The 24,406-nt window shown below is 41.0% G+C and overlaps 1 protein-coding gene across 6 annotated transcripts in view; it reads left to right on the top strand.

Annotated features, from left to right (window-relative positions):
• SCN8A (sodium voltage-gated channel alpha subunit 8) overlaps nucleotides 1-24,406 on the top strand; it is a 186,280-nt gene that overhangs the window by 104,073 nt on the left and 57,801 nt on the right. For 4 of the 6 annotated variants that reach the window (XM_070410201.1, XM_070410199.1, XM_070410202.1 and 1 more), the window contains exons 8-12: nucleotides 1,260-1,323; nucleotides 1,640-1,781; nucleotides 3,065-3,271; nucleotides 4,113-4,406; nucleotides 14,128-14,490. In XM_070410201.1, the coding sequence (XP_070266302.1) occupies nucleotides 1,260-1,323; nucleotides 1,640-1,781; nucleotides 3,065-3,271; nucleotides 4,113-4,406; nucleotides 14,128-14,490 (1,070 nt within the window). Of the gene's footprint in view, nucleotides 1-1,259; nucleotides 1,324-1,639; nucleotides 1,782-3,064; nucleotides 3,272-4,112; nucleotides 4,407-14,127; nucleotides 14,524-24,406 lie in introns of all 6 variants that reach the window. The other 2 variants (XM_070410197.1, XM_070410198.1) reach the window with 1 other exon arrangement.

Genomic DNA, 24,406 nt, shown 5'->3' with positions numbered 1-24,406 from the left:
ATCTCTAGGTTACACGGCCAGAAGCCACCACTGGCTTTAACAAAGGTAGTTGGGGCCAGAAAGGAATGCCGGTGCTGCCGGAGGTAGCTTTGTGGAGCATGTCCTTTCCTGGAGGTGGGGTTGTGTTCAGAAGCTCTCCCACCCCACTTCTCTCCCTTTACAACCAAAAGTGAGACTTTGTAGCTTTGTCACATGTACTCCTAAACTTTTGCTTTGAAAATCAGGCTCAGTAGCTTGATAGAAATTCTTTTTTCCCTAATTGGGTTGCCTGAGACATTTAAACATTTGGTCTAGAACAGTGATGGCGAACCTTTTGAGCTCGGCGTGTCAGCATTTTGAAAAACCTTAACTTAACTCTGGTGCCGTGTCACATATAGAAATTTTTTGATATTTGCAACCATAGTAAAACAAAGACTTATATTTTTGATATTTATTTTATATATTTAAATGCCATTTAACAAGGAAAAATCAACCAAAAAAATGAGTTCGCGTGTCACCTCTGACACGCGTGTCACAGGTTCACCATCACTGGTCTACAATATACCTCTTAAGCATTCTTAATCCTGCAAGACCTCAGTAATTGATCTAGTCTAGGGACTCAGGTAATTTCTAAGGCATCATTTGATCCTATTACAGTTAAGGAATTTTAATAATTTCATTTCAGGAATCAAAGCACTTTAAGGAACATTTGGTGTAATAGTACTTCCATGAAATGATGGGGAAAAGTTGGCAATATCACAATTAGTCACTCTTGAGGAAATAAAGGCAGTTAAGTAGCCAAAAGAAATGTTGCAAAGGGGATTTTAGGGACACATAAAATTAAAGGAATCATGCCTTCCATTTAATATAGGACATGTTAACTGGTGGTCAGTGAGGATTTCTAGTTTACCTGTGGTTAAGAGAAGATATAAGGATAGAGGATAAAGTTATATAAATGTATTCCAGCTTAGAAAACCCTCTTAAACCTCTTTGAGTTAACTACTGGACCTGGCATGTAGATTTGAGGTACGAGTGGAAGTCAGATGTCTGGGAAAAGAACATTGCATTAAGGGCTTTATGGTAGCACTTTTAATTTTTAAATACATATAGGAAAATTATGGGAAAGAATTCTTATCAGGTTTCAAGCCTGTCAGAAAATATTTATATGAGCTAAAAATCAATAACTCTTTTTCCTGGGACTAATTAGGGACAGTGTAACCTTATTCTCTCATTCCCTTAAATCTGCCTTATTCATTTCCTGCCTCTTCAAACTCTTCTAGCAAATTTTTACACAGTTCCTGGAATGCTAGAACCTCTACTCTGTGGGAACAGTTCTGATGCTGGGTAAGTAGCTCACCTAGTTTTACTCTCATCCCTTAAAATAATGTTTCAGATAAAACAGGCAGTATTTTCACTTTTCTTGGTGCTCCTGTAGTAGGCCCTAATTGGGTCTAACATTTTGGGGCTAACGTATTTTCTTTAAAAATTGACCTGGCTACTTTGTTTCTTCCCTCTTTTTTTTTTCTTCTTCTTCTTCTTCTTCTTATTTTAAATTCCCATTTGTTGGCCTGGTTCTATAGATGGTTATTTATTATCTCCAAGGTCATAAAGATGACTTACAGGACTGTTGAAAGCCCTGAACTTCCCTTTCTTTCCTCAGGCAATGCCCAGAGGGATACCAATGTATGAAAGCAGGAAGGAATCCCAACTATGGTTACACAAGCTTTGACACTTTCAGCTGGGCCTTCTTGGCATTATTTCGCCTTATGACCCAGGACTATTGGGAAAACTTATATCAATTGGTAAGTAATACCTCTTTCTCAAGTGCTACCTCTTTTTGTGTGTGTGTGTGTGTGTGTGTGTGTGTGTGTGTGTGTGAGATAATGTTTGCATGAGGCTATCTGGGGTTGGGCACATTCTATGTAAGAGATCTTTAGTGAAAACATTATACAGTCACCTTAGGATGTTATTTCTCTGTTCTATAAAATTAAGTGAATTCTTTCGGCTCCTGTCCTTTTTCTTTAATGCTCAGTCATGTATAGCTGTGGAGGCTCACATCCTCTTGCCTGGCCTGAGAATCTGCTGTCTCTTCCTACTTCTTATTGTTTCACCAAACCATCTGCAGTATTGCTGCTTTTGGATTTTTGGGTTTATGGCATCCTTTTAAGAAATATTAATTAAACACATTGTGCAAGGCACTGTGCTAGACATTGTAAAGATAAGATTTCTATCCACAAGGACCTTGGAGTCTAAATAGATCAATCAATGTTTTGGGGATTTGTAACATATTTGGACTTGTTCAAGCAGGTCGTGACAGTTTTTTTAAAAAGAAAAGGTCAGTACCATTCTATTGGGCTGTGTTGGTGACTGGGCAAGTCATTTAACTTTGCTGGTTCTGATGGAGAAGTTAGTCTAGGTCAGCGGTTCTCAACCTGTGGGTCGCGACCCCTTTGGCGGTCGAACGAACCTTTCACAGGGGTTGCCTAAGACCATCCTGCATATCAGATATTTACATTACGATTCATAACAGTAGCAACATTACAGTTATGAAGTAGCAACGAAAATAATTTTATGGTTGGGTCACAACATGAGGAACTGTATTTAAAGGGCCAGAAGGTTGAGAACCACTGCTTTATGTCATATCCTCTTTAAAAACCCGTCCTATTACAAGAGGATAAGGAAGAATGTCACTCAAGATGGGAACTTCCTGTGACTTGGACCTGATCCCAGAAATGGGATTTGTCTGTTAATACTCTTTGAGGGCTAGTAGGTAAATGAGCTAAAGCTTGTATTGTTTTCTTATATTTGTTTTAGAACCAACTGACAAAGTCAAATATAATTCTTAACCCAGGGCATTTTTTTCTATTAAAAAAAATGCTATGAAAGGACTATATTAGGAGGTTTTGGAAATGGAAGAGGGCTTTTTTTGCCACAGTGCTTTGCAATATGAAGGAGTACCACTCAATGAAGGACTGTCCTGTTCAAAACGCAGTAGTGCCCCTACAGAGGAACATTAGCCCCCGGGCTGTTTTCAGCCTGGTTCAGTTGATACAAGTGACTCTGAACATGGTCTTTATCTTTGCAGACTTTACGAGCAGCTGGAAAAACGTACATGATCTTCTTCGTCTTGGTCATCTTTGTGGGTTCTTTCTATTTGGTGAACTTGATCTTGGCCGTGGTAGCCATGGCTTATGAAGAGCAGAATCAGGCAACACTGGAGGAAGCAGAGCAGAAAGAGGCTGAATTCAAAGCAATGTTGGAGCAGCTTAAGAAGCAGCAGGAAGAGGCACAGGTCAGTGATCAATGCTTTGCCACAGCCCCGCCTGCCAGATCGCCGTGACTAAGGCCCCATCTGATTGCCACTCCGATTGATCGCTTCTAGGCACATTGTCAAATAGCAGTTATCGATCTGATTAAAATACAGTTAACAACTGCACATGGTTGTTGCAATTATGCCATTTGTCTTAATGGCCAAATTATTTGGTAATATGATCTTTTGTTGAATTTCTCAACTGTTCAGTGTTCAGCTGCCATGATGCTGTGGAGGAAAAATAAGTGGCCAGAGAAGTTTAGATAGTGCTTCATGTAAACATAGCCTTTCTGTTGAGGAGAACATTAGTATCGCCTTCAGAGATTTTCTGTAGTCTTAGAAAAGTATTGATTGTAATTAAAAATAAGATAGATAAAATTCTAAAGTAAAATTTGAAAAACAAATTTTAATGCCACCACCCTAACACTTTACTTTCTAATCCTTATCCAAATATACATGTATTTTTACATTGTCGGGCCCATATGTATAATATAGTTTCATTTTCAGAGTTGTCCAGAAAAGATTGTTTGGTGCCAAGAAGGCAGCCAAATTCTTATCTAAGATACTCAAGAGAATAAATCCCAAAGTTCTCCCCACTGGGTTCTGCTCTGATTGCTCATTGCTGTGTGCCATAATGCAGATTCAGCTGGAAAACAGACAGAGCCGGGCCCTGGGCACAGTCTCCTCACTGGCTGGTTCTCCTTCTTCCTTTTCTCACTCTTTTCCGTCTAAGGAAAAGGAAATGACCCGCACTAACTGCTTGGCTCCGGGGGCTCCAGGTGAGTGGTTCTGATCTGATCTGTGCCTCTGGCTCCTTTCCTAGGCTGCTGCGATGGCCACTTCAGCAGGAACTGTCTCAGAAGATGCCATCGAGGAAGAAGGTGAAGAAGAGGGAGGCTCACCTAGGAGCTCCTCGGAAATGTCTAAGCTCAGTTCCAAGAGCGCGAAGGAAAGACGGAACCGGAGGAGGAAGAGGAAGCAAAAGGAACTCTCTGAAGGAGAGGAGAAAGGGGATCCTGAGAAGGTGTTTAAGTCCGAGTCAGAAGATGGTATGAGGAGGAAGGGCTTTCGGCTGCCAGACAACAGGATCGGGAGGAAATTTTCCATCATGAATCAGGTGAACTCTTTGCGCTGGGTCAGACGGCCTAAGAAATTCTGGTTTTCCTAATCTCACTTTTCTCTTATTCCTCTTTGGCTTTACATTTTCCAGACCCGTCCCTGCATCCTAGGGCTTGCCTTTCCATACTCCTGGTTGTTCTCTTCTGGGAGGAAGAGTTACTGGCATATTAGGACCATCGCTGCTCTAACGCAGCCTAGGACAATGTGACGACCTTTGGCAGACATACTGCGGCGTAAAGTCTGTGTCTCCTCAGCAAGCCCGTGTTCTAAAACATCAGGAAGAACTGTTCCCCTCTTAGCATCTGAACATGAGAATTTAGCACAAACACCCCTGTTAAAGAATTGCACATGACTGTAGATTTTAAAATGTGCTGAAACTCTTTAGGTCACCTTATTGGAATGTGGCAAGTTGTAGTAATTATTCTAGATATATAGTGTCATGCTGATAAATCAGCCCATGGTAGATTAAAAGCCTCCACTTTACCCAACTTTGGTAAATGGGGAAAACTAAGAGAAAGAGAGGGGGGAGCACTTATGGATAATTACTGAGCATTCTATTACAGTAAATATCACATAACATATTTTTTTATTTCAAAAAACACCAGCCACTAAAATCCAATTTTTAGGCCATTTAATTCCCCATTTTAAAGAAATGCTGGAAAGTTTGTAAGGTATAGAATAGATTACAGTTATTGGTTATGGCATTGTATCCAGTGTCTTCCTGTTTCCCAGGGATGATTCATTGCTTTTTTTTGTGTTTGTTAATCCTCACCTGAGGATATTTTTCTATTGATTTTTAGAGAGAATAGAAGGGAGGGGGAGAGAGAGAGAGAGAGAGAACTATTGATGTGAGAGAGACACATCGATTGGTTGCCTCCTGAACATGCCCTGACCAGGCAGGGATCGAACCTGCAACTGAGACATGTACCCTTGACCAGAATAGAATCCAGGACCCTTCAGTCCATGGGCCAGCACTCTATCCACTGAGCCAAACCAGCTAGGGCAAGGATGTGCTTATTGATCATGGAGAGAGAGGAAGGGAGGAGGGGGACAGAGACAGAGACAGAGACAGAGACAGAGATTGGTTGACTCCCACAGGCACCCTGACTAGGGATTGAACCCAAAACCCAGGTATGTGCCCTGACTGGGAATCGAACCTGCCATCTTTTTGGTGTACAGGACGCTCCAACTAACTGAGCCACCCAGCTGGAGCCATTGTGTGTCTTTTCTGCATCCCTCTCTTCCCAGTTCAGTCTTTTGCTAGTCCTATTCATTTTATCATAACAGAATCTCACATGTCTATTCCCTTCTTTCTATTCTTATTAATCTGATCTTAGTTCAGACTTGTATAATTTTGTTCTTCTACAGTTATCCACCACAGTTTCATTCCCTCTGGTCCTCCCTCTGCTTTGTGTTTTATATACTGTCAGCAGATGGCTTCCTAAAACATAGCTCTCATTACTCATGGAGTGCCTGCCATGTGTCAAGAATTATGCTAGGTCCTAGAGGTTAAAAGATGATTCCTAGAGGTTAAAAAATAAGTGAGTGGCCATTACCATCCCTGTCGTAGAAGCTTACAGTATAGTGGAGCAGCCTGACACATTAAAAAGTTACTTACATAATAGCATTGATGGCAATATTTCATAACTGAGATATGCTGGGTTATTTTGGAGGACACAGATCTATCCCAACCCAGAGGTTCAGCAAAAATTTTCAGGTAATGTATGTGTGTGTTGGTGAGGGAGCAGTTAGAAGAAAGAGCATTTGAAGAAAAGTATGTTCCAGTTTGGATATACCCAGTGGAATTATTTGTTGGATAACCAAATAGAGTGGTCTTTTAGGCACACATACAGTCAAATGATAGCTCACGGAAGAGGTGCTAAGCTGAGGAGTGCTGATTGAAATAATGAAATTACTCAAAAATATTGTGTCGAGTGACAGAACAGTGGGCCAAAGATACAACCACTGGTGTCCACGGGCAGCAGAGATGAAGCTCATGAAGGAAAATAAATGAGTGGCCATTAGCGATGCTAAGAGAACCAAGAGTTCAGTGAAGCCAAGAGGACACAAGGGTTAGAGAAAGTAGGGAAGTGACCGATGGATTGAAATTTAACAGAGATGCTTCGTGAGGTCAGAAGTGGAAATGTTTGTTGAATTTGACAATCTAAAGCACTGAGAACTTTAAAGTCACGTTTCAGTGCAGGGTAAGGATGGATGTTATATTGAGTGGGAAGTGGAGACAATGAGCATAGACTTCTCACTCGGGCTTATTTAAAGAATATGGGTGAAAACAAGCATTTTTGTAGTATGGGAGGAGGGAAGCCCTGAAGAAGGGGAGATGGAGGTAGAAAATGAGGTAGAACAGAAAAGAAAATAGAACACAATCTTGGAAGATGTAGTCTCTAATAGGAAACGGGCTCCTTATTCCCCAAAACACTGGGGGAAAAGGGGAGGTTGGGCATGGATAAGTTTATAGGTAGGGAGTAGGAAGCTGAGGAAGAAAACACCCGACAGTCTCTAGTTTTCAATAATGTAGAAAATTTAAAATCTTATTGAAGGGAATGAGAGGTTGAGTAGGGGTTTAAAGAAAATATCGACAGTTTAAAATAGTTAATAAGAATGGGAGAGAGAATTCCTGTAATCAGATTTACTCTACTTACTAATGAAGTCCCAACCCCTTCTCCTGGACACAATCTGCCTTTTCAGTCTCTAGTCCAGCCGTGGGCAAACTACGGCCCGCGGGCCGGATCCAGCCCGTTTGAAATGAATAAAACTAAAAAAAAAAAAAAAAAAAGACCGTACCCTTTTATGTAATGATGTTTACTTTGAATTTATATTAGTTCACACAAACACTCCATCCATGCTTTTGTTCCGGCCCTCCGGTCCAGTTTAAGAACCCATTGTGGCCCTCGAGTCAAAAAGTTTGCCCACCCCTGCTAGTCACTAAGCGTCCTATTCTTAAACGGAGTGAACTACTAGGTGCTTTTCACATGTGTTTGTTTTCTACCCTCTATTTTGCTCTAAATACAGCCTAAGATGCCCCATTTTTCCATCTCTGAATGTCTGCATCATGCTTATTCTTCACATTCTTCTCTGAAGAAACATTTCCTGACCTCCCCCATTCCACATCCAACTGGAAATTATTTCATCTTTTCATTCTATATTATACATACCTCTTTACTCTCTGTGATATTATAGTTTCTTATGTTCATATCCTCTTCTTAAAGCCCTAAAGCCAAGACTTGCTTCTTTGCACATGGCTAGCATTCAGATATGTGTTGGACAAATAAATGAAGGACTTTTATAAAACTGATACTTAACCCCATCTGGGACTTCTTTATGGCCTGGAGCCAGCTCTCTCACCTTCACCTCACCTTTCTCCTAGGGCAGCCTCTTTGGGGGGAAAGTGTGATTGCAGCTTTGTTGTAATCCCGCCTTTCACTGGCAAACCATCACTGAGCTAGTTAGTGCTGTTAACACTTTGCTACTGAATGGTCTCTGATTAATCCAAACACTTTAGCACAGAGTTGTACTGATTGCTCCATAGCTCAAAGCACAAATCTGGGCTTCTGAGAGGTCCTGCTTTGCATGAAAATGTTCACTTCCTCTAATTTCCCCATCTGAGAAAAATTGTCGATTTCTACAGGCCATGGCTGACTGCCAAGACTTGCTTAGAAGCCCCACAAGGTAGTAAATAGTCTTTGTCCTAGGATCCTCCTGCAGTTTCTCTGATTTTATCCGGAAGAATGGCTGAAGAAACTGAGGGCTAGAGAGATTAGCTAACTTGTCCAAGGTTATATAGCTAGTAAATACTAGTGTCAGCATTTGAACCAGGTCCCTCTGACTGCAGAGCAAAGCTGGTGTCCGTAAGCACTGCAGTCTGTAATCATCCCCTTACTCACTTCCACGCATGCATGGTCATCTCTCCTCTTGGCTTAACAATGAATGTGGCTTCAGTTTCCCACAGCACAGTTCAGTGTATATCAGTGTCCTTCACTGCCAGGTCTTTGGCACCCTCTTGAGACATCTGCCAAACCCATTTCCCTATAAAATTACTGCTGTGTTTTTAGGGTTTAGGAAAGTTTATAAATATTAGGTTGAGTCCATTTTTGCAAAGTATTTTAATTATTGTGTTGCATCAGTTCTCTTTTTCTGAGAGGGATAGAGAGTTAGAAACATCGATGAGAGAGAAACACCGATCAGCTGCCTTCTGCACACCTCCCACTGGGGATGTGCCCACAACCAAAGTACATGCCCTTGACTGGAATTGAACCTGGGACCTTTCAGTCGGCAGGCCGACGCTCTATCCACTAAGCCAAACTGGTTAGGGCTTAAAGAGCTTTTTAAAATGTGCTTTTATTGCCAAAGCCGGTTTGGCTCAGTGGATAGAGTGTCGGCCTGCGGAATGAAGGGTCCCAGGTTCGATTCCGGTCGGGGGCGTGTGCCTTGGTTGCGGGCACATCCCCAGTAGATGTGCAGGAGGCAGCTGATCGATGTTTCTAACTCTCTGTCTCTCTCCCTTCCTCTCTGTAAAAACTCAATAAAATATATTTTAAAAAAATAATAATAAAATAAAATAAAATGTGCTTTTATTATATTAGAAGAAACTATAATTTTTAAATTTTTAAATATTTACTGATTTATTTTAAAATAATAATGATAAAACTGATTATATGTTTAATACAAGTTGTACATATTTTGGTAAAAAGTAACTTTCTCAGAACAAAAAAATCTGTGGAACTTTGACACTGGAGGGGAACCAAGATGGTGGTGTAGGTAAATGCTGGTCCTCACTGATAAAGGGGTGTTTAGAACTCAGGTACTTGACTGGGATGGGACAGCTTACTTTCAGACGTACCTATTAAGATCTTGCTAAGCCCGGCTGGTGTGACTCAGTGGTTGAGCATCGACTTATGAACCAGGAGATCATGGTTTGATTCCTGGTCAGGGTACATGCCCAGGCTGCAGGCTCAGTCCCCAGTGGGGAGCGTGTAGGAGGTAGTCAATCAGTGATTCTCTCTCATTGATATTTTGATCTCTTCCTTCCTCTCTGAAATCAATAAAAAGAATTTTTTTTTAAAGGAGAGATAAAGCATGTGTTTAAAAAACTGTAGTAAAAAGTAGAGCGTAAGTACTCTGGAAGGGGCTCAGTGCTGTGGGAAGATTAAGAAGTTTGTAGAGGAGAACCGAGAGGATTTCCACAGCTGAACAGAGAGTGGAAATGGAGAAAATAAAGACCTAAGGGCAGTGTGCCTGAATGGTAAGGTATGTGAGGGGAAAGAGTGAAAGATAAATAGAGAAAATAAGTTAGGTGCTAAAGGTGATCATGGGATTTAGCAAAGGAGTCCAGGAGTGTCTGTGTCCTGTCTTGACCTGGCCATAGTTCTCTCTGGGGAGGCCCTCAAGGCAGATATATATGCCCACGCACAGTTTATTAACATGTAAGCTTATGCTCTGAACCTCAGTGTTCTATGTTAAACTCAACTGAGCAGGTAGGTAGAAGCTCAAGGATACTTCCTATCTCCTCGGCACCCAATCTTGGGACCTTACTATCCTAATCATGTTTGTGCTCTGTATTTTAGGATGCTCTGACATTTTAGGAGCCTTGCTGGCAGGGTAGGGACTGCCCCTTCCAGTGCTAGCTTAATTCCTAGAGGCTACTTGCCTGGAAGTGTGCCTTTCTTATGCAAAACCCCTGTTTCCCAACCTTTTCCTTTTATCTAACTCTCATACACCAAGTCAATATTTTCCCTGCTCTGAATCCCTCCAGGGCCAACTACTGTGCAACTGGGACCACTCCTATAGCCCCGAGCCTGCCTGGAATTAACTGTCCAATCCTAAACTTGCTCAAAGATTACTCTGAGCAATCTACTCTGCCTCACCTATTTGTTCCTGAGTAAACCACAGTGCAGACTCGGCCATGCTTTCCCCGTCACCCCTTCTGCCTCCTTATTAACCCTAGAACCTCCCCATGAGGCCCTCCATGCTCCCTTCTCTGAGAAACTGTAAGGAATAAACTCCTCCTTCAAAGGCAGTTGTCTCTGTCTGTCACCTTACCTTACCAGATTAAAACAAAATCATAGGTACATTTTAAGACACCATCGTCTGGCCAGCCACATTGTTCAGGGAAGTGTTTCTCAACCTGTCCGTGGTGAAGAACCAGTGTCTGTTTTTCCCAAGTTTTCATGAACTGATACTGTTGTAAAATAAAATAACAATGAATTTCTAGAAAAATGGTCACAGTCTTGGATGTTGTGACGTCTACTTGCTGTACGAGTTTCTAAATGATTCTCTTTATTTTTCTACTTGTCTTGTTGCAAACCAGTAGTAGGTCATTCACTAACATTGGTCTGTGAATCATACTTTGAGAATTGGTTCAGGGGGATGCATCAGTGAGAATGCCCTAACATAAATGTGAGAAGAGGACTAGCCAGCAGGGAGCTGGTGGAGGCCTTTATTCCTTTCCGAACCCAACGATATGGAGGAAGGAAGTATAAGAGCTGGCCATGTGTGTGCCCTTTTAACACACAGTGACACTTCCCACTCATAAATGAGACCCAATGAACATTCTAGAATCTAACCAATGCAGCTTCTCCTCTGTGGTGCAGGGTTGGGGCAAAAGAGCAAAACAAATCAGAGTAATCAGGAAAGGTGTCAGGGACGTTGCATACCTGCATTCTCTCTTCTAAAGGCCTATGTACAGCATGTGGTATGTATTAAGCAGTGACATTTATGTCAAATAATCTATGGTTAGTGGTTTTCTTGATGTGCCCCCCCCCCCCCCCCGCCACCCCGTGATCAAATTCATTTATTGTCTCAGAGATTTGTGAGTTGCTTCGACCCAAGGCAGGAAAAGACTGCATACCAAGGGAAATGCAAATGAGAGAATAGAGTATGATAGAACTAGAAATATCCAAAGAAAATACACTATCCAGCTGCCAGCTTGGCTCCTCTGTGCATTATAGGGAGAGACTGGAACTGGGAGCATTTTGCATCTAGAGTTAGAAATGGAGTTCTAGGGAACAAAAACATCTGGGTGGGAATATTAAAGAGGAGCCCTACAGCCCTTCCAGGGTTATCACCAACAGTGTTATTGTAAAAGATTTATTTAACACATAGCACATGCAGTATTGTAGAGTCCCACAAAGAACTTTCACAGAGGGATCATTTACAAAAAGGTTAAGGCCTGAACTCTAAGGCAAAAATCTCATATAGCTAAAAATTATTTTGAAAATTCCTTCAAGTCATAATTGGGCAAACTAAGTATTGCAGGGTGTAACAGGAAGGACTGTCCAAAGTCAGTTGTTAAGTTTCTCTTAGAGCAGTGGTCCTCAACTGGAGGTGCATCCCTTTGGGACATTTGAAGGTTTTCCAAGCACAGTTTTAAGGAACCTGATTCTCAGATCTTTTTTTTTTATTATTAATCCCCACCTGAGGATATTTTTTGCATTGAGAGAGTGGGGGTGGGGAGCTGAGAGAAAGAGAGAGAGAGAGAAGAGAGACATGGATTGGTTGCCTCCTGCACACACCCCAACCAAGGCCGGGGAGCAAACCCGAAACCCAGCTACATGCCTTTTGGTGTGCAGGACGACGCTCAAACCACTGGGAAACACGGTCAGGGTCCAGATCTTTAACTTATTCCTATGCCCCAGGTTAGCCCTGTGGTCCAAAATCACACCATTTCTCCTTTTCCCCTTCCCCTTTCACAGTTAACCTCCTCCCGACTTTACAAAAGAAAGACATACCTCTCTGTGATCCAATTATTATGTAGTGCATTACCCTGAGGTATAAAAATCTTTGAGGTGCCAAACAAAGGGACAATTGAAAATATTAGTATCTACAAAGTTTTCTTTAATCCAGGAAATGTAAATCCATCATAAGGCTTTCTGAATTTATTTCTGACACACTTCTGCTAAGAGTGAAACAGAGTTATAGTCAAGGGTATTGGGATGTTTTAAGTTCAGGAGCCAGGTGGTTACCACTGGGATACGTATTAATAAACTTATTTTTAAAAATTAGGTCATACTTTCTCCTATGAAAATAAGTCTGATTTGGCCAGTTGCTTTGGCAGTGGGGGCATAGACATTTTCATAAATTAAATGAGCCAAATCTATGGCTTTGAGGTTTTTTTGTTTTGTTTTTTGTTGTGTGTTTTTTGTTTTTTTTGCTTTGAGGTTTTGATGAAAATATTTTAAAAGCATGTGATAAGGTAAATCACCTTATTAAAAAATTAATGTTGGCATTGATATATATAAATTAACAATATTTGGGTTATTCTAATCTTTTCTGTTGGGTTAAATAAGGTTCCTTTAAGTAAAGGAATAAACCCTTTAAGAGTAACCCGTATAATTATTAGAGATAATAAATAAAGCCTTTTTGGTATTCACAGAAATCAAGAAATAGAATAATTCTAATAACTAGGTCATAAATCCTTAGGCAAGTTGGATGGTTTTAAGTCTTTGCTTTTAAAAAAATTGAGAGGAACTAATTTAATTGCTACCAATAAATCCTTAAAATGTGGAGGCATATAATTTGACAAGAGTTCAAAGAAGTGAGTAACATTACTATAACAAAATTCTTTCATTCTAAGAGATACTGTTTGTTAATAAGATTTCTCAGCACTTAAAAATCAAGTTTTAAAAAGGGGGGAAAGGAGTTGATGTTGAGCCATGTTTCATTCTAATAATAAGTAATACTCTCTACAAATATTTACACACCAAAAAAAACACCAATTGAAAAATATCTCACCCATCTCATTAAGAGATACATCTTTATAAAATGTTTAAAGCTTAGTAATTACTTATAAAGTATATATTTATGTATCTTGGTCAACTTTTGTTAATAGACTAATAACTCAATCCAGGAGGGTTTTCAAATTTCTCAGAGACTCATGGTCCTGGGAAAATTAAAAAATTTTTAAATATAGTTTATAATTTTTTGCAGAAAAGTATTTAAAGGTGATCAGTAAAAAACAAAGTTTAAAATATACATTAGCCTAAAATTCTCTAGGGAATGTAGAAAGGAAATATGTGTTGAAGGAGAAAGAAATGAGGAAAAATTTCTAAGTGGTAAAGAAGAGATTTATTTTAAAATGTCAGTGCTGAGAACTACATAATTTACAAATATGGAAACTTTGGGTGAAAAAATTTATGTTGAGTTTAAAATAACGTGGAAGGGAACATAAATAATGTCCAGTGGAACAAAAATGCTAGAAGATCACTGTTGGCACAGCATTGGCCTCCAGGCACGTTCTCCTTGGAGGACTGGCAAGTGATGCCCACTTTGACATTCTTTCCTCCTGCCGAGTGTGGCATGAGCCTCAGTTGAGGAAAGGAAAGGCACCACAGACGTGTTTCCCAGGGCTTCGGCTGCAGATGCAGGAGGTGGAAGCATGGTTTCCGTGCTGAGTGAACAAGGAGTAGAACTTTTTAGCGGTGAACTGGTTTAAAGCCAGGTAGACCTCAAGGCTGTGGGGCCAGAAGTGAGTAGTAATAGAAATAGGAGTGGTAGGAGTAGTAATAGGAGTGAGCAGCAGTAGAAATTTAACCTCCCGAGTGCTTTCTGCAAACACTTGTGCTCTGACAGCAGGAATGCAAGGATGGGTCGGGGGCGGGGGGCAGGGGGGATCCGGGGGGAGGGGGGGTTAGCAGCCTTTGCTCAGGCTCTGGGGGTCAGCGCCCTGTCTCCTACCTGCCAACCTCTCTCTTTCTGCCCCACAGTCACTGCTCAGCATCCCGGGCTCCCCCTTCCTCTCCCGCCACAACAGCAAGAGCAGCATCTTCAGCTTCAGGGGCCCCGGGCGGTTCCGGGACCCCGGCTCGGAGAACGAGTTCGCGGACGACGAGCACAGCACCGTGGAGGAGAGCGAGGGCCGCCGCGACTCGCTCTTCATCCCGATCCGCGCCCGCGAGCGCCGCAGCAGCTACAGCGGCTACAGCGGCTACAGCCAGGGCAGCCGCTCCTCGCGCATCTTCCCCAGCCTGCGGCGCAGCGTGAAGCGCAACAGCACCGTGGACTGCAACGGCGTGGTGTCCCTCATCGGCGGCCCCGGCTCCCACATCGGCGGGCGGCTCCTGCCAGAGGTGAAAATAGATAAGGCAGCTACCGATGACAGTGTAAGGAAGTACACGTATAGACGAGGCAAGGCATGGCCGTGGCCGCTCCCTTCCTCGCCCTGCTCTGCTCCCTCCTGGTCTCTCCCACCCTCTGCCCCCCATTCTTGTTTCTACCCCGCCCCCCCCCCCCAAGCCATTTCTCTCCTGTTTGTTTCTATTTCTCTCTTCAGTCCTACCCGCCCCCTTTACTCTCCCTTTCCCTTTTACTTTATTATTTGCTCCATTTCCCCCATCTTTCCTTGTTTCTGATTATTCCTCTTCCTCCATTAACTCCTTCTTTTACTCTGCCTCCTTTTCCTCCTCTCCATCTTTGGAAGTCTCTATCTGCCTGTCTGTCTCCCCGCCCTACCCCCCCTACCCCCCCGCGCTGTGACTGGCCAGCGGACCCTGCCCAGATGGAATGAGAAGCATCGTGCCACCGCCAATGACCAAGTCTGAGCAGGTTTAGAACTACCATTGCTTCTGCCGGCCACGCCCTCGCTCCTCCTAGGGAAACAGCTTGGACTTTAAAGCTCTTATCTTTCCGTTTTAAAAAGCAGTATAGTTTTGAATAATGTTCTAAGGCTCTGCTGCAAGAATGAGAGGTGACTTTTCCAAAGAGGAGTGTGCATACATGATGCTGAGGTGGGAGATGTACACCAGGGAGAGAAAGGCGAGGAGATAGGTTAAGGAAAACACTGCAGACCTGGACCTAGACATCAAAGAGATTGAGATGGAAATAAAGCAAAGGAGAGGGAAATAGACGGTTGGGGCAGGAACACATGGTGTACGAGGGAGGAAGGAAAAGGGAAGCAAAAGATTAATTTTAAATGTAATCAAATGTCAGGCTCTGGAGGAGTTGAATATAATAGCTTCAACTGAATATAATCTCTTGTCTAGGGGTTTGGATAATGGCTCTCCTCTTTGGAAAAACCATCTCTTAACATTTCTTTAAATTCTAAGCTGTTTATACCTTTTTTTTCTAGTTTTAAATTCTTATAACCTCAATGATCCTAATCCTTCCTGTCTCTAATTCCTTAACTTTCCTCAGTCCCTCCTTAGCTGTATAAGTTCCCTGAGATAGCATGTCAGTCTGTTTTGTTCTAACACTTCCGTTTCCTCTAACACAGCATGAAGATAGCCAATCCTTTAAGTAGCATGATGCATGTGGGGAGGAAAACTGGACAATCGAGGTTGGAATTATTCAGAATGACCTGTTTTTAGCGGTTGTTGGCTGTATAGAGATTCAAAAGGCAATCAGGGTGTATTTGAAATCATCTTTTCTTTCCCTGCCTTTTTACTTAAAAGCAAAATACTTTCCCCTTTACATTTGTATAGCGCTTTACAAGCTGCAAATTACTTTTACATGTATCATTTAATTTGTTCTGAATAAAAATTCCATAAGGCTGACAAAATGGAGGTAGACTATTATTCCTTTTCTTTAGGTGGGGAAGCAGACTCAGAGAACGTGTGCTCCTTGAGGTCACACGGCTCATCACTGATAGAGCCAGAATCTTAGACCTTTCAGAAACCCCAATCTGTTGTTTCTCAGTTCATTTTAATGTCTTCTCTGCATAGTCAAATAGCCATTGCTCTTCTGGAAAACTCTTTATGGAAAACCAGCAGTAATTGCTCTAGCCGGTTTGGCTCAGTGGATAGAGTGTCAGCCTGCGGACGGAAGCGTCCCAGGTTCAATTCCAGTCTAGGGCACGTACCTTCGTTGCAGGCTCTATCTCTGGCCCTGTGTGGGAGGCAACCAATTGTTGTGTCTCTCTCACATCGATGTTTCCCTCTCTCTACCTCTCCCCCTCCTTCCACTCTCTTTAAAAGTCAATGGAAAAATATCCTTGTGTGCGGATTAACCAAAAAAAAAAAAAGAAAAAGAAGAAAATCAGCAATAAAAGGGACAATAATAGTGACAAACAGTGGTTACACAATCCCTTCCAAACCAGGTAGTTGGTCAAAATAACTGTTATAGATTATCATCTTTACTTTAAATTTAATTTGTGTTTGATTTTCACTAATTCTACGTCTAGAGGTCAATTTGGGGCTCTACAATTAGATAGATAATTATATCCTCTGAAAAAACAGGCAATGATATCAAAAAGAATGAGGGGTGTCAGCATGGACAGTAAAGTTGGGGCAATTCAGATGCTGAGAACCAAATTAAATATTAATATCCTGGCAGTTCTTTAAAAAAATACATATATGTTTTTTTTAAGACAACACGTATTTACTATCTTACATATCCGGAGGTCAAGAGTCCAAAGTGAGCCCTAGGGGTTAAAATCAATGTGTCAGCAGGGCTGCTTCCTTCTGGAGGCTCAGGAGAGAATCCATTCCTTCCAGGCTGCAGCTTCTGGAGCAGTGATGGCGAACCTATGACACACGTGTCAGAGGTGACACGCGAACTCATTTTTTTGGTTGATTTTTCTTTGTTAAATGGCATTTAAATATATAGAATAAATATCAAAAATATGTCTTTGTTTTACTATGGTTGCACATATCAAAAAATTTCTATATGTGACACGGCACCAGAGTTAAGTTAGGGTTTTTCAAAATGCTGACATGCCGAGCTCAAAAGGTTCGCCATCACTGTCCTAGGGGCTGCCAGCATTCCTTGGCTTGTGGCCACATCACTCCAGCCTCTGCTTCCATCATCATGTCTCTCTTAAAAATATTTAAGCTCAGCCCTGGCCGGTTTGGCTCAGTGGATAGAGCGTCGGCCTGTGGACTCAAGGGTCCCAGGTTCGATTCTGGTCTAAGGGCATGTACCTTGGTTGCGGGCACTTCCCCAGTGGGGAGTGTGCAGGAGGCAGCTGATCGATTTTTCTAACTCTCTATCCCTCTCCCTTCCTCTCTGTAAAAAATCAATAAAATATATTTAAAAAAAAAAATATTTAAGCTCAGTAATACATCTCATTTTTTCTTTGTAGAGAAGGTATGAGAAAAGGTGCCCAAGAGGGAGTTTGGGCTTCAGCTTACAGCAGATGAGCAGGTTTGGGGGTTTGTTTTTGGTTTGGTTTGGTTTGGTTAGCAGCTTCTGTTGTACTGTGTGGGAGAAAGATTGGAGAGGCAGTTGGGCAGATGGCTGTGGAATGTAAGGCTTTCTGCACCTCCTTGCATTGTAAAACGACAGAGCTCTGCCTTCGGGTGATGAGGAGCCTACCCACTCAACACCCTGTGAGCACTTAGGAGATTCTTTGCAGTGGTCCCAGGGGATGATGGTGACAGACTTGAGGATTCCCAAGACAAAGCGGTCAGATCCCCAAGTGGCCGGAAGATGAGGTAGGGAGGAGTCTATCATGCCCGAGGGCTTCATAATTAGGAAAAACTATTTTGTTAGAAGCCATAAATAACTTCCTAGTTGTTAATGGTGTAACTAAATATCTAAGTTACATTAATAGGCCAAAAGACAAAACAAAAACAGAATGCATATAGTTTGTGAGTTAGATCTGTATGAAGACAAACTGCATATAGAAAAAAAATTACTAAAATTAACAGTAGTTGCCTTTGGAAGGGGAAAGTACTGTTTTTTGTCTTTTTTATACTTATCTGTTCTTTCCAGTTTTCTATGGCGGGCATAGTATTTATAGCTACCATATACTGAGATCTTACTACACTCTGCTAAGCACCTCATACGCATGATCTCATTTAATTCTTATAACCACCTTATTCGGTAGGTGTTTTATCCTATTAACAGATGAGACTTAAGAGATTGAGTGACTTTTGGAAATGGAACTTGAACCAAGGTCTTCCTGATGCCAAAGAGAACTTCCTGACTGATTAAATATTAGCTCCTTGGAGGAAAAACAATCATTTATCTTAGGACACAATATATTAATAATGTCATATGCAGAGCAGGCCAGATGGGCCATTAATACCTTTTTGGGCTAGGATGTAGCGATTCTTACTCTCAAAACATTTTGGATGTGTCTACAGCCACAGATTAACGTGTCTTCACCTGAACCATTAGAGTACCTCCAGTTATATACAAATGCTTTGTGGTTCGATATAGTAGCCGCTGATGGTTTACAAGCAGTCTCACACAATATTAATGTTTAGGCTATGCCACATATGTGTTTTTTCTTCAGAATCAAATTAAGAAATATATTCCTTTTAAAAAAAGACATCCAGCCATCATATCATCAGAGTCTCGTCAAAAACTATGTCACATCTTCATTAATTATTCACTTGTGATTGAGTGGTGATTTTTTTTTTTTTGATAGTTTAGGAATTTCTACTTTGGTTTTTGGTGAAACAGAGGATAAGGGGACTTTTCCCATGTCTTCATCTCTGAGATGGAAAAGTGGGTGAGAATCATAGCTCTTCACTCTTTAATAAGGCAAATGCCACTGACAATCCAAAATCAAACAAAATTCAGAAATTACGACACATTAGCTTGCAAGTGTACAAACATCTCATTTCATGCACATGGCCCCTGCCCTATGAAATAGGTACCCTAGTTGTCTGCATTTCACTGAGGAGGAAACCAAGGCTTAGAACCTACTTGGTTGCACAGTAAGCAGTAGAGTTAGGATTTGAATCTAACTGCAGAGTGTTAACCATTAACCGTTATACTATACTAACTCTAAAGCCCAAGTTTTTTATTTACTTGTGTAATCCTAAAAAATTAACCTCACTAAGCCTATTTCCATACCTGTAATAAAAAGATAAAAGGGCCTTTATTATACAACTATTATGAACATTAAATGTAATAGCATATAAAATGTGAAGCATATTATTGGATCCATTCTTGGTATTCAGGTTCTTCGTATCCAGTTTCTCTTTCTCTCCCTATAATTTGTTGGACGTTTTAGCCCTAAAAAGTAGACAGTGGGGTTTCTGCTGAATTGCCTGCCTTGGAGAGGATGGGGTTCCTTCTGAGATTCTAAAGAAACTTTTTCTGAGAAGGAGAAATAATTGTACAGTTATTTTAAAGCAAAACACTACAAAAGTTTAAGAAAGACTTGAACAGAGATAAATGGCTAGGTTCCAAGGCGACTTCTAAAATGCTCTAAATTTTAGCTCCAAGAAAGGTGACTGGACTGGAAGTTAGATTCCCATTATGCATTCCCATGTGAAAGCAATTTAGAATCAATAGCAAGTTGAGCTTCCTTGGGCAGAGCTGTAGAACTTGGGCAGAATCTACTGCCTGCAGAGGTTGCAGAATATCTCTTTGAGGACAGCTACAATTTAGGAGGTTGGAAGTCAGTGGCTAGATGTTCTAATAAGCTTTGCATTTGGGTTAAGAGAAATGGAACAAATATATACTGGGTTTAAATTTCAAAGAACAAAAGTAAGGTTCTCAATTTCTTCCTCTGTTGCTGATAGTTTTGCACCAAGACTCCTTAGAAGCTGAATTTTCCAAAAGCAGAGGCTCCTGACTTTTTCAAAAAGTCATTCATCCTCCTCCTCCTTCCCCAACAAAACGAAACAAAGAAAACGTATCTGCACACCTCCATTTGCCAAACACAAAGCCGAAAGGATAGGGAAGAGGTTGGGAAAGTTCGTGTGATCTTTCCTCGGGTCCTCGGGTCTCATCCTCGGTGAGAAAATCAGGCAGCTGGACCAAAAGCAGAGGTTGACCTCACAGAATCCCGAGCAGATTCTGGGTGGAAGGTGGCTGGGAAGATGCTTCTTTACATAGGAGGGTGTCTGCTGCAGGTTTTCTTCCCTTCCATTGGCTGTAGTCTGACCCGAGAAACAATCGCCCACGTTGTCGGTGGGAATGTAAAATGGTGCAGCCACTTCAGAATATAGTTTGGCAGTTACTAAAAAAAAAAAATGTAACCATAGAGTTACCATATGACCCAGCAATTCTACTCCTAGAGATATACCCAGGAAAATTGAAAACAGGTGTTTACACAAAAACATACATGAATATTTATAAAATTATTATTCGTAATAGCCAAAGAGTAGAAACAACCCAAGTGCCCACCAACTGATGGATGGATAAACAAAATGTGATACGTTTCTACAATGGGATATGACTCAGCCATAAAAAGGAATGAAGAATTGATATGTGCTACAGCACGGATGGACCTTGAAGAACATTATGCTCACTGGAAGAAGCCAGGCACAAGAGGCCATATGTCCTGTGATCCCATTTATATGAAATGTTTAAAGAGGCAAATCCCTAGAGACAGAAAGCAGACTATTGCTTGCAAGGGGCCGGGTAGAGGTGGGGATTGGGATTGTCTGCTAACAGGCACCACGTTTCTCTTTGGGAACGTTCTAGAATCAGATGATAGTGATGATTGTACAGCATTGTAAAAGCCACCGAATTGTACACTTTAAAGTGGTTAAAATGTTGGATTTTTGCTATGTGCATTTTATCTCAAATTTTTTAAAACTGAAAAGAAAGAAATAATATCCAAGTACCTGGACTTGCAGTCCCAATTTTGAAAACCTCACCTAGGGAGGAGGGAGTTGCAGGAACTACCCGCCCATCTTGGTATTCTTTGTTCCCTGATTTTAACAGATTAGATTTTCTTAGTAGTAAAATGTATTTTTCTCCAAATTCTCTCTTATCCACGCCCCACCCCCCTTCCGCTTAGCACTTTTATGTAATGTTCTTTGTAGGCAGCTTTAACTTATATCGTCGTAAGCAGTTGACAGTGGTGAATATGTTTGCTCTCTATCTCTCCACTAATCAGTCTGATTGATGAATACTGAGAGTTTGCATATACAAACCGAAATGACCCGATCATAGTATAAAATAGAACTTTCACCCACAACTTACAAGAAGCCAACCTCCTATCCACAATAAACAGTCCAGGAAGCCAGCCTGCTTCAACTCAAACTTATAAGAAGCCAAATTTCCATATCTAATGACAATCCAGGGAGCTAAGCAATAAATTCTATAACAATCAGCCCCAAATGTCCATGACTTGATTAAGAACTGACAACTTCCCTAATTTTTGTCCCTGTTCCAACGTAGGACCAACCGAAGGAAGCCAAATGTGCACCCCTAACAAAGCACATAGGGTGCCCAGCTTCTAGTCAGCCTGCCTCAGCTGCCTCAGGCCAGCAGGCTTTAATCAGGGCATACCCGAAGCCTTCTGTCTTCCACTATGACGCTTTCCAATTCCTTTGCCTGCTTTTGTTGGCTGACTCCCTCACTATGTCCGATAGCATACATAACCTGTGTTTTTCTTGTTTAGTTGATCTTTGTTTATTTCCAAAACACAGATACATTTTATACGTATTTACACACTCTGCATTCCATACTCTCCTCTGTAATCAGTACAACATTAGTACAATGGGTAACCTCACCCAAGAGTTACCAGAGTTGTGGGTGAAACCAAGGCAGAGAATGAGCTCTGTGACCAGTTGAGGATTATCCCCTAAGCCCTCCTTACCACAAAATTCTCCCAGAAAGTGCCCTCATACTCCTTTCTAATCTGGCCCCTCCCCCTTCCAGACAACTACTTCTGACTTGTGTCACCATAGATTAGTTTTCTTTCATTCTTGTGGACTCATACAATATGAAATTTTTATTTGGCTTCTTTCACTCAAAAAGATGTTTTAGAGATACATCCATGTTGTTTTGTGTATCAGTAGTTCATTCCTTGTTATTGATGAGTGGTATTTCATTGTATAAATATATCCTAATTTGTTTGTCCATTTTCCTATTGATGGGCTTCCTTGTATTCCCAGTTTTCAGTAGCATGAATAAGCTTGCCAAGAGCATTCTTGTGTAATTCTTTTTGTAGATAAGTATTTTCATTTATATTGGATAGATTTCAACTCACAGTGAAATTTTTGGGTCATATGGTAAATGTATGTTTAGCTTCATGACAAACTGCCAAACGACTCTCCAAAATAGTTACATCATTCTTTTGTGCACTTGGGGGGTCCCTCAGCCCAGCCTGTGCCCTCTCGCAGTCTGGGACCCCTCGGGGGATGTCCACCTGCTGGCTTAGGCCCACTCCCCAGGGGATTGGGCCTAAGCTGGCATTCAGACATCCCTCTGGCAGCCCCGGAGCCCTCAGGGGATGTTCACTTGCCAGTAGGGAGCAGGCCTAAGCTGCAATTGGACATCCTTAGCGCTGCTGAGGAAGCGAGAGAGGCTCCCGCCACCACCACTGTGCTGGCAGCCATCAGCCTGGCTTGTGGCTGAGCAGAGCTCCCCCTGTGGGAGTGCACTGACCACCAGGGGGCAGCTCCTGCATTGAGTGTCTGCCCCCTGGTGGTTAGTGTGTGTCATAGTGACCAGTCATTCCCAGTCATTCTGCTGTTGGGGTCAATTTGCATATTATCCTTTTATTATATAGGATTAACAGTGTATTAGAGTTCCAGTTGCTCCACATCCTAGCCAATATGTGGTTGTGTTAATCTTTGATTTTAGCATCTTAGTGAGTATAAAATACGATCTTATTGTCCTTTTAATTTCCATGATGATGAGCATTTTTTCATGTGCTTATTGGCTTCTTATATCTTCTTTTGTTAATTGCTTATTCAAATATTTTGCCCATTTTAACTGAGCTGTTCTTTTTATTATTGATTTATTAGCTTTTTATATGCTATGGATATAAATCTTTTTTTTTTTTTTTAAATATATTTTATTGATTTTTCACAGAGAGGAAGGGAGAGAGATAGAGAGTTAGAAACATCCATGAGAGAGAAACATCGATCAGCTGCCCCCTGCACATCTCCCACTGGGGATGTGCCCGCAACCCAGGTACATGCCCTTGACCCAGGTACATGCCCTTGACCGGAATCGAACCCGGGACCCTTCAGTCCGCAGGCCGACGCTCCATCCACTGAGCCAAACCAGTTTCGGCGGTAAATCTTTTATCATTTATATAAATTTTTAATTTTGATGAAGTCCAATGTATCAGTTTTTTCCCCTTTTATGATATTTTTTGCATCTGCCTAAGAAATCTTTGCCAATCCCTAAGATTGTGAAGATATTTTCCTTCTATAAGCTTTATAGTTCTGGGTTTTACATTCAGGTCTGATTCAGCTCAAATTAATTTTTGTGTATGGAACTACATAGGAGTGGACCTGGGTGGATATCCAGTATTTTAGTACCATTCGTTAAAAAGACTTTCCTATCTCCATTGAATTGATTTGACTCCTTGGTCGAAATCAATTGATGTAGTAGGTTAGGGTCTATTTCTGTATTCTATTTCTATTCCCTTGATCTATTTATCTATGCTTATACCAATATTACATTTGTCTTAATTATTGTAACTTTATTACTCTTGAAATGAGACAGTGTAAGCTCTCCAAATAAAAAATATTTTAAAATATTATTAAGTAATCTTTTAAGAGATATTTTTGCTATTCTAGATAATATTTCAAAAGATTTTCCTATTCTAGATCCTTTGTATGTTTTTATATATTTTAGAATCATCTTGTTAATTTCTTCAGAAAAGTGGAGAATTTTGATACTGATTGCACCGAATCTAGAGGTCAATTTGGGAAGAATGAGCATCTTAATTATATTGAATATTCCAATCTATGAGTATATTTCTTCACTTATTTAACTCTTCTCATGTTTCTCTCAGCAAAGTTGAATAGTTTGTAGTGGGGGATTTGTATATCTTTTCTAGATTTATTTCTTGGTATTTATATTTTTTGTAATTTTTTAAAAATCATGAAATGATAATTCTTAGACAGCATTTTCATTAATTTTGTTTTTAATATTATTGCGATTAAAGCCTGAAGAATTTATATCTTGTTATATCCAGCAAGACCAGAAAATATTAAGATATAATTAGTACCAGAGCTACATTAAATGCAATTTCATCCTTCCTTGAAGTATCAGCTGGTCTATTAGATTGTACCGTATCTTAGGGATCAGCATTAAGAAGATTATCTACCACGTACTACAATTTTTCAGAAGGGCAATTCAATAAAAATCGAGACTCAATAAATGCGAGAAATAAGAGTG

This window comes from Myotis yumanensis, unplaced genomic scaffold, assembly GCF_028538775.1.
Source record: "Myotis yumanensis isolate MYYU_CA2020_CCGP unplaced genomic scaffold, mMyoYum1.0.hap1 SCAF_3, whole genome shotgun sequence".
In the NCBI taxonomy this organism is placed as follows: domain Eukaryota; kingdom Metazoa; phylum Chordata; class Mammalia; order Chiroptera; family Vespertilionidae; genus Myotis; species Myotis yumanensis.
The sequence above is the reverse complement of the archived record's forward strand: the minus strand, read 5'-3'. Positions and strand labels throughout refer to the sequence as shown.